General features: G+C 36.9%; 1 protein-coding gene across 7 annotated transcripts in view; it reads left to right on the top strand.

Annotated features, from left to right (window-relative positions):
• LOC134227655 (uncharacterized protein DDB_G0283357-like) overlaps positions 1 to 10,129 on the top strand; it is a 695,055-nt gene extending 684,926 nt beyond the window's left edge. For all 7 annotated transcript variants that reach the window (XM_062709336.1, XM_062709333.1, XM_062709342.1 and 4 more), the window contains one exon: positions 8,653 to 10,129. In XM_062709336.1, the coding sequence (XP_062565320.1) occupies positions 8,653 to 8,662 (10 nt within the window). In that variant the 3' untranslated portion in view covers positions 8,663 to 10,129. The remainder of the gene's footprint in view (positions 1 to 8,652) is intronic.
• The last annotated feature ends 4,845 nt before the right edge of the window (positions 10,130 to 14,974 follow it).

Below are 14,974 nucleotides of genomic sequence, written 5' to 3'. Positions count from 1 at the left end.
ATTAGGTGATACTTTAATTTTACATCACAACTTTATTGACAAATTATTGAATTCTTCCGAAAATTACTTTAGAACCTTTTACAAGAATTCCGGAAAGGACATCTGAAGCATTTCCTTCGAAAATGCTGGCGCAAATCCGGATAGTAGTAAAACAAAACCCTATTTTGAATCTGGAATTAAGACTTTATGCCAAAAATATGAACCCAAAAATATCGGGATTGCAGTCGATCCATCATCATACTTCTTCGGATATTCTCAAGTATTCCTTAGGAATTTACTTCAGGAGTTGCTTCGGAAATTTCTCCAGAATTTTCTTAGAGTATTCATTTAGGTGATATTTCATGAATTTATCCAAAAGTTCGTTGGAAACATAATTCAGATATTTTTTCGTGGAAAGATGCCCCCAGGAAGTAATTCGATTAGTCATCCAGAAGATCTTTCATACATACCTTCAAAAATTCTTCCAGGAATTCCATCGTAAATTACTTTAAGCAATCCACCGGTAATTCCTTCAGTGATTCATTACTGAAAATTCTCAGCAAATAAATCTAGAGATACATTCTTAAATGCCTTTAGGAATTCTTTTGAAAATTTCTTCCAAAATTTGTCTAAGAATTCTTTTGGAAAATCCTACGAAATTTCCTGAAGAAATTCCTTGAGCAATCCGCCGGAATTACTTTCAGGAATTTCCAAACAAATTCCCGAAGGAATTCACAAAAGAACTTGAATTTCTTGAATTCCTATGTAGATTCCACCAGGAACTCCTCTGGAATATTTTCCAGGGATTCTTTCGGCAAATTATCAGGAAATTACTTCGAAGATGGATACAGAAATTCTTTTTTTAACGATTTTTTAACTCTTTAAGAACACTTGCATCTTGAAAATTTCTTTGGAAATTCCTCAAAAGATCACTACGAAATTTTCTTAACGATTTTTGACGTAGAACTACGTCTGTCTTTTCTATATTGGGGTACACTTTACGATTGCAAAAAATTGAAAAACGTCACGAAAATATGATAGACTTTGATCGTTAATATCTCAGCCGTTTCTCGATGGATTTTCAATTTTCTTGAACCATTCGACCAAGGAAGAGTCAACGCTTCATATCCGATGTACACTGAAGTCATTTGTTACGCGAATATTTTTACAGGAATCGTTTTTTATGCGATTTTTTTTCACTCGAATTTCTGGATTTCCGTGGTTCATTCAGACATATTTTGGGATTTACGCGGTTTTTAAACGTTGTTTTAATTTACGCGGCCCATATCCTCCGCGTAAAAACCGACTCTAGTGTGTCACAATATCTATGTATGATAATATTTACTATTAAAAACTTGCTAACAGTTTAGCACTCGGATTCGGTGAATCAGTCAATCTCGTAAGTGCATCGCAAGCTTCTTGTTCCATAGCACTACATTCTAACTGGAACTTGGCCTGCTTTTCAACGTAATCTATAAGCATTTCTTTAGTTATTAATTGAAAGCTTTTTATGTCCGCCATTGCAGGGCTTTTAGTTGGCGCAGTTCGTTTATGCTCACTTAAACGTTCGTTTTCCTTGGAAAGCTTAGGGCGTTTGACGGTAGCTTCTTGCTTACGTCTGTTGATGCCAGTAGAGGGGCTCGGAATCTTCTTCGCTACTGCAGTGAATGCGTTCTGGTAAACTTTCTTTGGCTCGTTTTTGCTGATTCGTAGGTGTCTGCCGGAGTAAACGCTGTCTTCTGTAATGAGCCACCAGGGGTTTAAGCTGACTTAGCGACGGGTGCTTAGTCTCTGTACTAGTTTGCGTCGGTGATGGTTGCAGCTGTACACTACAGCCAGGGTTGTGCTTTTCAAATTTTGGAATTAATTATCATATAAATGTAAACCTAAATAATAGACGTAAACAAAATTAATGTTGTTTATTATTAATATTTCTAATACTTTTTTGCCAAAGCAGGCGCTTAATGACATGTATGAGAAAAAACTTATACATCGCATTAGTCACATACATTCGAAAACTTATACTTTTCATTAACTTATGAATGTTATTAGCTTTTTGATATGGGATCATTCATTAAGTGGCATAATGAAGAGTATAAGTATTTTCGAATGGTTTTTTGCCATAACATATCCAGTATTTTGCGCTCGGTAATGGCGGCGTGAGTGCCTCCCAGTTTGACATTCAAGAGGTAGAAAACGTTGGCACCTTGAATTGCATAAAAACTATTCGTAAATAAACAGATGTCAAAGAACACGCAAAGCTTGACATATTTTCAAATCCAAATTCCTTTAACTCAAATACATATTTTATAGTTTATTTTAGGCATCATGCGATCTCATCAATGGAATTCAAGAATTGCTTATAAGCTTTATATGATAGAAGGAATAATCAGAAACATTATCCTCAATATTCCTTCTAAAATACTTTTTACATTCTACGTTTTCGAGTTGAAGCCAGGCATTTAAAAACAGTTATCCATAACGGAAAAATAAAAACAGTTTTTCAAATAGGATAGTTCATTTCAACTTTTTTGTGTAACTTATTACACCACCAGATCCCTCAATTGAACGAATCTAAATTGTGAAATCCTTCATTTGAAATACCTATACAAAACAAGTAACGAGTAGTCGAAACCGAAACCACATAGCATAGTACACAATAAAATAATATTCTGAGCTGAGCATGTGGTATATACATTCCTATAGTATATATATCCTATATATATATAATAAAATTTAAATGTTGGAAGAGTGAAACCTAAGCAATGAAATTCTTGAGTAAAATATTTGACGTTATGTTTGTTTTTAACAATCCCGATGAGTGCCAATATTTTTCAATGAATCAAAGCCTATATTGATCAAAATATGTAAATATTTTCTACATCTTGAATGTCAACAAGGAACTCTTCGGAGCTCACAAGGCCGCCATTATCGAGCGCAAAATATTGGATAAGGTTATTCTTTTACGTGTACCAATGGATCAATCAAGGTAACTCATTTTGCACTCACCGCATCAAAACAACGGCGGCACTGTATACGCATATTTCTATTCATGTGTGTTTGACAGAATATGTCTACGGTGGCGCGATCTGTTCATTTCATAGCGGCAGTTTTTGCTTATTGATTGATCCATTTAATGTCAACAATGAAATTCAATGGGATGTTTAGCATTGTGTCTTGGTGTTATGTTGGAAAATAACCTCAAAAGTAGCATTTATCAATGCTTCGAATCGAGATACAATTATTGATTCTTATTCTCTAGCGAGTTTTTATCAATTGGTAATTTGAATATAATGCATCTCGAGATAAAATAGAATACATACTGCGGCTTCCTGCTGGTTGCTTCTCAGGTAATCGCAACGGTCACTAAACACGACAGAGTAATGAAAATCTTACCCACCGTATGCACTTGTCATGATAAACACTTTCCAAGTACTCAGTGACTCCGGTTGCATCTCACAAATACAATCGAACACTGCTGTCATTTCGCGAAAAGCAAGTGGTTTTGTTTTTAGCGGCAAAATTCTGCCCATCTTTTAAAGCAAAGTACACACCAGTCAAGCAGTTTGACGAACATTGACTCCACCCCCAAGAAAACGCTTTGGTTGCTGCTTTGTTGGAACGTGTGTGAAGTTGTTCGAACAACCATTTGACAGTTGGCGGCTCGGTTGGAAAAAATTATAACGGTTTGATTTTGGTTTGAGTTGTCGGGGGTGGAGTCAAGGTTCGCCGAACATGTTTGAGCATTTGTAGTGAAGTTGCACAAACCCTCATATATTTTTTGATGGTTGGTGCTCAAGTTGTTGCTTCGGTCGTTCGTGTGTGATATTGTTGGTCGAATAAATTGATTGTTCGTGCCGCTGTTGGTAAAACTTTATGGATGTTTGACTAAACGAGAGGTGGAGTCAATGTTGGTCAAACTGCTTGACCGTGTGTACGTTCCATAACACGGCGGCTATTAGCTATTAGTTAAACTTGACGATTAGCTTCGCAGTTGAGCCTGCGAGTGTAAGACCGCCGCAGCATTCTAAACTAAGATAAGCGCGCCAATATGTGACCGTTTGAGAGTGTTGTTCATTCTCGATTATTTGAAAATTTTATTTTTATCTTCCTTTTCGAATGTTGGTCCAAAAATTATAAACATCACCAGTTTTCGTAATGTTCACTAAATCTCAGGACCATAGGATAAACAACGAAAGCAGATTCAACCTGGGCTTGAAAAACGCTTGCTTTGATCTCATCGCACAGAATAGTCGAAGACCTGTACATTACATACAGCTACGTAGTTCAACGTCACCTTTGCGTACAACCCGATTGGGCTGCACCTTTGAGTTTTTTAATTGAATTTCTTCGGAAGTTCCTTTGGAAATTTGGTTGGAATTCTTACGGAAATTGTATCAGGGAATTTTTTTGGAACTTGCTTTAGAAATTAGTGTAGGATATCCTTCGAACTTTTTAAAGAAATCATTTTAACATTTATTTCAGGAATTTCTTAAATAAATTCTTCCAGTAATTTCTTAGGAGATCCCTCTAGGAAGATGGAAGAATTCTTGGAAATCCTTCAGAATTCTTTCACACTTTCATCCAGGAATCCCTTCGGAAATTCCTCCGTAAATTCCGTAAATTCAATTATATCTAGACCAACATTTGAAAAGGGCGTAACAGCCAAAATTTAATCCTTCTGATTCTTCGTCCATATATATAGCTTTGTATGTAGACGAAGAATCAGAAGGAATAAATTTTGGCTGTTACGCCCTTTTCAAATGTTGGTCTAGATATATTCCTTGAGACCTCGGATATTTCTACAATTTTTTTTTCGGAAATCACTTCAGAAATTCGTTAAGGAATCATTTGGAAATTACTTCAAACATTCTTTCCGAAATTTCAACTGGAAATTCCTTTCAAATTTCCGTTAGAAACACATCGAATAAATCTTTAGAAATTTCTCTCATAATCTTAAAAAGGTATTGTGGCAAGGAGTTATTCATCCAACACGTTGTGGTTAAATCTATAATTCGCTTCTATTATCGCTTTTTATATGATAGATGTTTTTTTTCTTGAATTAGGCGCAACGTTAATACATAACCCACCCCCTTCAAATGTTATAAACATTGTGTTCTTTGCTAAATTCAATTAAAGTGGCCTAATTGATTAACTCAGATTAAAATTGAAAAAGAAGAAGTTTACCAAAACACCTGATTAATCCCCCTAGTGAAAACGTTGTCTTTCTTGTGCATTATACGAAAATGTATTTTGATCATAACTTTTGAGTCCATAGTCCGATCCATCCTATTTTTAATAGGGAAGAATGGAACAACATTATCTGACGAATGAAACTTGTTGCGAGTAAATCGGTTTAGGGTAAGTGCCTAAAAAGAGTTAAGATCATTTTTGCTCACACACATACAGACATTCACACACACGTACATACAGACATCACCTCAATTTGTCGAACTGAGTCGATCGATATACAACACAATTAGCGTTCGGGCTTTCTTTCAAATGCTTTTCTAACGATCATATAGCCTCTACGTATGCTTAGTACACGAGAAAGGCAAAAATGGGCAATTTTTCAAATTCATGTATCTTACAAAATGGTGAATATGGGTAGAATTCAGTAGTGCATTATGTTTTACTGCGGGGTATTGCGGAGTACCAAACTGTTTTGCTCGTTAAATATTGCGCAAAATATGCTTTTGCAAAACTACTTAAACTGAATTCTGGATGGAGCTATTATGGCATCATCAAGCCTACAACATATATCTGTTTAAGAGCTTTTATAACGATATATAAATATGTTATTTTTGAGACGAAAATAAGATGCCCTTTTCCCAAAAAAACGTAAAAATGTCATTTCTACGAGCGGCCCGCTTGAACATCCCCACCCCTCCTTAAAAATCTAAAAAATAGAAACCGTCCTGATTATAAAAAATAAGGGTTATAAGGTGGTTATACAACAAAGCCACAAATCGGCCATCTTGGAAACCACGTGCTTTTTCTAGTGATTTTTCAAGAGCACGAATTGAGAGAACCACAATGCCCATGGGGATATAAACATCTGTAGATCATTTGCTTACTTATGCTAAACAATCGACTTGAATTTGAGCATTGTACGAAAATTATTACGCTAGATTTGAACTTTTGATAATAGGAGTAGAAAACCGTGTGGTGAATTTAAAATTCACCACATGGCTTGATTGTATAATCACCTTATAAGATGTGTATTTATCACAGTTTACACGCCCATATCTTAAATTTGTGTTTTGGTAGTTTTGGCCACTACTTTACATGGGGCTGCCCTATTGTGTGTTGGAAAAAAATCTAAGGTTTTACTAAAATTATCGCTGACTTTCAGAAAGATTTCCTAAAACATATTCCGTAGAAATTCCTGAATCATTTTCTAAAAAACATCCTAAAGGAATTTCCACAGATTTTCCTAATGAAATTTTGGAAGGATTTTTTCTAAAGTAATTTTCGTAGGTATCCCTAAAACAATTTCAACAATTCCAGAGGAATATCCTAATTTGAATTTTTACCTGTCATAAGACGAGTTTAAACAATCCCATTGAATTCCACCACTTAATTGTATCCTGACAGATACGTATTTCGACCTCAACAGTAAGGCCGTCTTCAGTGTCTTGTACTTGACTCGACTCGACAAGACTCGACAAGACACTGAAGACGGCCTTACTGTTGAGGTCGAAATACGTATCTGTCAGGATACAATTAAGTGGTGGAATTCAATGGGATTGTTTAAACTCGTCTTATGACAGGTGAAAACATTCCACTAAAAAGCTCAAAATAATTTTCTTATTGAATTTTTATTTCTAATGAATTCCTACAGGAATTCTCAAAATAATTTCTTAAAGAATTTCTGAAGAAATTCCTAAAAGAATTTGTAAATGAATCAACGACGAAATTTTCGTAATTTTCATTCAGTTACTTCTTTGAATTTCCATGGGAATTTCTGGATTTAGCTACGAAGTAATTTTCAGGGGATTTTCTGGGGATACCACAAGAACAAAATTTTATCCAAGACTTGTGGAAAGAATTCTTGCCGTCGAAATTTCCGAGAGAATAGAATTGGAAAAATCTTGGTGGTATTTCCTGAACAATTATTTACGAAAAAATGGCAGAAATTTATTCCCCAGGAATTCTTGAGAACATCGGGTAAACCCCGGGTTAGACTCTGGAGTTGCTTGCTAGAAAATCGTAATGTCAGTCTGTACATTATCATACCGGAATTGCAAGTTTTTAGAAAAATATTTTTAAAAAATCCTACACATCAAAATTTCTTCGCTGAAATCCAACAAAGTTTTAATGTTTTTTTGTGTTGTTTATCCAGCAATCAATCCAGCAAAGTAAACTGCTGTTCAACCAGCAAATTTGATTTCCATGAAAATGACAATTTATTTGCTGATGTTCAGTAATTGAAAAAATATTTTGCTGGTTAACTATCAAACGGTAATGATCGTTCATTGTATTGCTGTCAGGAATAAAAAAAATATGCGGAAAAGCTATTTGTAATTTTACAATTCCTAGCGTTGTCGAATAAAAATAAAGTACTCTATTATTATATATGCATGCTTTTATTTTCTTTTAATAATTCAGAAGATTAAGGTAATAAGTACAAAACATTGTAGACCAAAAAAGCCTATTATGTCTGGACTTGCAGCAAAAAAAAAGAAGGTTCCAGCGCTATCAGGGCAACATTCCGAAAAAATAGGTTTTGGATTTTGAGCTTTTCAGTGGAATATCTTCACTTGTCATAAGACGAGTTTGTAGCTTCCCATTTAATTCCACCACTTAATTGTACCTTGACAGATACGTATCTCAACCTCAACAGTTAGGTCGTCCTCAGTGTCTCGTACTTGACTTTCCTGTGGATTCGGAACATGTGAAAACTTTAACCTTTGGATAGCCTTTGGATATTCCGAAAATTTTCCGAAGAAATTCCGAAACACTTTCCGAGGAAATAATGAAGAATTTTGCGTAAAAGTTCAGTATAGTGGAAATTTTATCATTGGAATTTTCAATAATGTCCCTTAGAAATTCCGTGGAAATTGAATGAAATTTCTTAAACATACTTTGATGTAAAGATTCGGAGGAAGTGGCTGCGACGCTGAAAACGTTCTCGCCGATGACAACAATTTTAAATAAATAAGAGGAACTGGAAAGTGGTCCTCATCGCGTCATTATGAAAATGAAAATGGATCTCTTCAAAGACAGCGGCTTTCCAAAACACAAACCTTCACAAACCCAGACGTAACTTTTTGACCACTGCTTGTAGAAAAGCTACCGAAAGTATGCTAAATGTTGAACTTGTCCAGTATCACAATGGCAAATAAAGAAACACAGACTATTCTCTTATGTTTTGTTTGTTCATGTATATAAAATCTGTTGAATTTAAAATATCTGATTCCACCACCATTGAAATGAAAATCGCTCCGTTTCAGCTTCGTGGTCAGCCAATGGTTTATTAAAATTGCACATTAAACAAATTTTAATTAAAAAAAATGATCCCCGTCCCCACGACCATAAACTGTTTCCCATATGAGCGAACATAATTGTCACCAAGTGGCCAGCTAACCGTTTTTAATTCCGTCCATTTTTTTTTTCTCTTTCTCCTCTCGTTTTCTTTTTTCTCCCCATTATTGATTCACGTAATTACAGGGCACAGTAATTGTTGGCGAAATGAGTACCGAACTGTAGACAGCGGCCAAACAATGCCAGTCACCGCAGAGCTGGCAGACCACGTGGCCCCGGGTTCGGTGACGGGTTCGTATCCGGAAGCGTCACATCTCCTCCCCACCAGTGGCAGGCGGCAATCGGTGAGGATAATATAACAAGAACTGGAGAAATCAATTCCATGGAGCCGCGTGATAGCTAAGCGACGATTCGGTTCCATTTTATATGCACGCTAATACCAGGATGGAACAAATTTGAGGCACTTGTACTTTTTAGAGTTTTTTGTCATTTTTCATTAAAATTGAAGCTCAATTGATTATATTCATAAGAAAGTGTGGAATCTAAATTATTTTGCAAACATAAATCTACAAATTAAATTGAAATGAAAACTATTCAAATCTCGTTGGAAAAGTTAGTTAGTTACCAATTTGATTTTCGTATTGCACTGTGCAATTATGGCCTCTGTCTGTCCAATCATTCCTCTGTAAACCATGAACAGCTTTTACTGTTTCTCCTGTGCCTTTCCATAGATTACGGTCCCACGTATTGTGCAAAACGTAATCGATTGAGCTGAAATTAGAAAATGCTATTATATAACTTAATTGGAACGGGAACTTCAATTTTGGACCACCCTAAAAGAATACGTGTAACATATGTATGCAACCTCTACTCCTATGAAACCTAGGGCATAGGAAACAGTTGAATTAAAGCGGACATAAATTCAAAGTGTTGTGTTGTACTTTTAAGCCTTTTGACACAATAACCAAAACCCGTCGTGTACATCTGCTGCAGTTATCAACCGAAGAATATTAAGATGAAAAAAAAGAAAGTGTACCAGAAAACCATAAAGTAGATGTTTGATGTTGAATGTTTCTCGCTAAACGCTTCTTTAGGTGTGTTTTTAGGAATGTTTACTTTTAGGAGAATTTTAAATGTGTATTCCCAATCCGGTGAACTTCTTTTTCGCTGCACATGTCTATACTCCCTCACCCCCCCGGTATAAATAAATCGTTCATACAACTGCAATTACGTACCAAATACTAAAGTTTTAGTAAAAAAAACTACATTTTTATATATATGAATAAGAAGTATACATGTATTAATCGTCAGCGTTACTGCCTGAAGTGTATCGAAACGACTGGTATATGCACCTCTCTGTCATCGTTTTTAATATGAACATGGAATCTTCTACACCTATGATATGTCTCGGTGTTGATTCAGATAAAAAAAAGTTTTTAAAAACGCTACTCTTCTCAATCTAATGTGTCGATCATTGGAAAAAAAGATCCAATATTTTACAAGCATCTCACACATCTGATCGGTGATCAAAAAATACATTTTAAATCAAAAACATTACCAGAACACAAAGATGGCCACACGAAATCAAATTCTACTTCCAAACCTCTGAACTGATGGTACCGAGTGAAAATTTATTCAAATAAATGATACACGTTTATTTACGAAGATGTGCCGCTGTAGTTGTTAATTATCCGAAATGCCATTGTTCAGTTTTGTGTCAAGTCTTATTTGAAAAACAAAACCCCTTCATATGAAACTAAGATTAACATGACTTTCGAAACAATATGATCCAAAACTTTTATAACCTTAAATATCACCCAGCTTCAATCCCTTTTGTATTTTAAATTCGGATTGCATAAATACATATTTCGACGCACTAAAACAGGCTTGATGGTCATATGACTATCACCTCTGCCTCATACGCAGGAGGTCGTGAGTTTAATGCCAGGCCAGTTCCGTTTCTCCTCTGTATCTTTCCATATATTTCTCATGTTCTAGCAATCGCTAGAACTGGCAATGAGCTTAAATACCGTTATCCTCTATTGATTCTGCTTTTGGTTTTGTTGCGGCTAGTGTTTGGGAATCACCATTGTTTCTAAGAGAAGGTTTAGCAGACAAATAAAAAAGCAATCGCTTAGTGACGACAACCAAATTTACAACCTTTCTGATTTTTGGGGATGATTCCATGAGTTTTTATTTTGCCATTTCACACGGCGGACGTTCTTGTTGCCACTTTGCCCCCTATTGAATGAAACTTGCTGCGAGAAACGTCCGCCGTGTGAAATGGCAAAATAAAAACTATATGGAAAGTTGTCTAATGTTTTTCTTACCCTTTGTACACGAGCAGACAGACACTTGCGCAGATCGTCATTTGGTTTAAAACTCTATGGGTCTTTCGGTAAAATTTTGTTGTAAGAGAAAGTCAAAATGAAGGCGTCAAACAAATTCGGAAGTGATTTAGAGCCAAACGCTAACAACTGACGTGAAAAATGTGAATACTTTTGCACTGTTGTACAAAGTGTGCGAAAGTACTCTTTTTTATGTTGTTCAATTATTGACCAGATTTTTGTCCAATCATCACGAGGACTTTTCTCTGTACTTTTTACACATTTATACCGAAAGTGGATCACCGTTTCCGTCACACATACTCACCCATCGTACTCAAAAGTTATATTGACTTTGTTATTCGGCTCTCAAAGAGCTCATCATCTGAAGAATGGAAAACTATTCCTTTGGACAGACAATATGCTTCAGTCGATACCGGAAACAAGTTGCTTGTTTGTCGAAGCTTCCATTTCCTCATTTCAATGACACTCACTGTGCACAATATTGTATACATTCCGAGAGCTGACTGATGACGATGGTCTGCTACACAGTGGCAGTGGATATGGAGTATGAAAGAAGCAGTGTATCATATCTGATTGCAAACGTTGGCAAGAGGAATCTCAAGTATTGAACTTGTTTTCTTTCGATTGAACGGATCGCCTTCTGCTACGAACAACATTAGGACCAGTCCATACAGATACCATTGAACGGAAATCAGGATTTAGAAATCAGGATGATTTCTAGTTCGTTTTTAGATAAATGATGGCTTGGCAAGGACGTATTCCTTCACAACAGAGAAATGGCAACCTTCAGAAAAGGGAAATACATAATTATTAACGATAGAATGTTGCAAAGGCTTTGAGCTGTAAAGTGGAAATGAGTAACGCATCGACCCGTAGGGAGTTGTAGAACAACGTTGCCAACAAACCTCATCATTTAACCATCGTTGTGCGGAAAAGCGATTTATTGACATAGGTTGAATTTACTTTATGAATAAGACGAACGCATATTGTGGTTGTGTTTTAGAATGATGACAACATCAATCAATTTTAATCTAGAAATTGCTTTCCATGTCCAGTTATCCACATGCATCGACAAGTAGAACATTATTTCACTATGTTACGTTCATGAAACATCTGTCAAAGAAAGCTTTCAATCATGATCCCGAGCTATGATTAGGAGCTAATGCGCGATTTTTATTTCGGTTTTTAATAGGATATTGTTTCCAGAAAGGAAGTAAGTTAAACTGTATCTTATGGCCCCCATGTTCGTCCTATAAAAAAAAAACAAGATATTAGGGTAAGGGAGGTATTTTGGACCACCAGTTCGGCGGCTCATATTTTGGACCATTGAGTGCAAATTCCTCTTGGTGGTCCAAAATAAGAGCCCCTGTAAGGGTGGTCCAAAATACATCCTTTACCCTATTTCTTATTTCTGTGTATTAAGGAAACCCGGGGGGCTGTCATGGATTTTTTGGGATGTCGCAGCTTTACTTGTTTTATATCAACACTTCTACTCGTGTCTGTAACTCAGAAATATGAATATTACTGAATTTTAAATAATTTGACTGGAGAATTATCCCAATAAACATTGCAACAAGAAGAGTCTCTGCAGTCAAAAAAATAGCTTATTCAGCTCAAATTTTTTATTGGGATGTTTTCGTCAATTTATCCGCCGGGGAATCATTTTGAAATAAAGTACTCCACTGACTTAACAACTATACAGGTATATGCCACGATTGCAGACCATTGCCAATCAGGCTCATTAACACTTTCAATTCAAGTGGAAAAAGGAAAGCTAAGCGGATCGGGCAAGTCGTTAACACGTCGACAACGAATTACGTAACAGGAAGAAACTTTAAAAAAAATCAATGTTGACAATCACTTAGAGAACCGTTTTGTCGATTATTTTGCTTACGATCATCCAGTCTTTATTGAATTTGTTGATATCATCTGCTTCTCTATCCTTCTTCCGAAGTTCACAATTTTTCAATAAATAGGGCGATTTATTTGTGAGCAATTCGGAGGATTCTTGTTCTTTGTTACAAATTGGACGTTGTTCTGTTGAAGCCATTCTTTGGTGGTACGGGCATAGTGAAAAGATGCCAAATCAGAACAATACAGCGTAGAAGCTTTACGTTGTCTGATAAGTGACAGAATTCGCTTCTGAAGACATTCCTTTTGAAGAACTATGGTACTCATTCAGATATCGTAGAATTAAACACAGAATGTTATGCTTAAATCGGCGAGAAGATTAGAGTTTATTTGGCAAAGATATTAGCCTTTTACTGGAGTGCTGTATGGGTGAATTTATTTCTTTTCAAAGGTAAAAGAATCGAAATTTGCTCAAACGCCACTTCAGAGAAATGCTAATAACTTCGCCGGGCAAACACTAATCTTTTCGCGGTTTTCATCATAACATTCTGTATTAAATTCTTCACTTGAATGAGTATCATAGTCCTTCATCGTAAATTGTGCCGTCCAACTGCAAATCACTGTATTTCGATGTTTCTGCATACATTTTTCCATATAAACTTCCAACGAGTTTAGCACCGCCCAAACGTAAACCGATTTGGCTGAAATTTTGTCCAAGGCATCAGGCCATCAAATAGAACCGAATAAGAGGGAGGCCCATTAAAATTGATATAAATATTAACAAAAACTATAATCTTAGGTTAGCTTAGCTTAGACTGACTGTACATATCAATGGTTGCCACTCCGTGATTGATCAGAACTGGTGCAAATTGCATTACGATCCAAGTGAATAGTGGTTGGGATTTTCCATCTATTCTCGAAGTGCACGTTTCAAGAGCTTGCAAACGTTGATCAATAATGGCGCCGGCCAAGTCCTTACAGTCATCTGGGAAAGGGAGGGAATGTTAGTGTGTTAGGTTATTGTTGTTACTAGATACCGAGAATACCTCTGCATCTCCAGGAAGGAAGGAAAATGTGTTAGTTGGGTGGGGTAATCAGTAACATAGATCGGGATTCACCATAGAAAATTATGTGACCTATGCAACTTCTTGTTATTTATTTATTCAGACTAAGGCCGAAGTGACCTGTGCGGTATATAAAAGTCTTCTCCATTCGGCTCGGTCCATGGTTACACGTCGCCAACCACGCAGTCTACGGAGGGTCCGCAAGTCATCTTCCACCTGATCGATCCACCTTGTCCGCTGCGCATGGTTCTCCCAGCAGCTCATGCAACTCGTGGCTCATTCGCCTACTTCACGTACCGTGTGACATCTGCACCCCACCGTAGATATTACGCAGCACTTTCATTTCGAAAACTCCAAGTGCGCGTCGGTCCTCCACGAGCATCGTCCAGGTCTCGTGTCCGTAGAGGACTACCGGTTCAATGAGCGTTTTGTAGATTGTCAGTTTGGTACGGCAGCGAACTCTATTCGATCGGAGCGTCTTGCGGAGTCCAAAGTACGTACGATTTCCAGCCACTATGCGCCTCCGAATTTCTCTGCTGGTGTCATTTTCGGCAGTCACCAGTGAGCCCAAGTACACAAATTCTTCTACCACCTCGATTTCGTCACCACCGATGCAAACTCGCAGTGGGTGGCTCATATTGTCTTCTCTTGAACCTCTTCCTATCATGTACTTCGTCTTCGACGTGTTGATGACTAGTCCGATCCGCTTAGCTTCCCTCTTCAATCTGATGTAGGCTTCCTCCATCTTCTCAAATTTACGTGCCATAATATCTATGTCGTCGGCGAAGCCAAATAGCTGGACGGACTTATTGAAAATTATACCACTCGTGTTAATCCCTGCTCTTCGTATTATCCCTTCCAAAGCGATGTTGAATAGCAGACACGAAATACCATCACCTTGCTGTAACCCTCTGCGGGTTTCGAAGGAACTCGAGAATGCCCCTGAAACTCGAACTACGCACATCACCCGATCCATCGTCGCTTTGATCAACCGTGTGAGTTTATCCGGAAATCCTTGTTCGTGCATTAGCTGCCATAGCTGGTCCCGATCGATTGTATCATATGCGGCTTTGAAGTCGATGAATAGATGATGTGTGGGCACGTTGTATATTTATTTATTTATTGTACATGGTCTTCAACTTGTAAATTGCACAGACTGATTGTTTGACTTAATCCTATTTTTAAAAACTAATTTGGTAACATTAAAGTCGAAAGAACAACACACTTCGTTGAATAGTCTGCAGC

The sequence above is a fragment of the Armigeres subalbatus genome, chromosome 1 (assembly GCF_024139115.2).
Source record: "Armigeres subalbatus isolate Guangzhou_Male chromosome 1, GZ_Asu_2, whole genome shotgun sequence".
Classification (NCBI taxonomy): Eukaryota; Metazoa; Arthropoda; class Insecta; order Diptera; family Culicidae; genus Armigeres; species Armigeres subalbatus.
The sequence above is the reverse complement of the archived record's forward strand: the minus strand, read 5'-3'. Positions and strand labels throughout refer to the sequence as shown.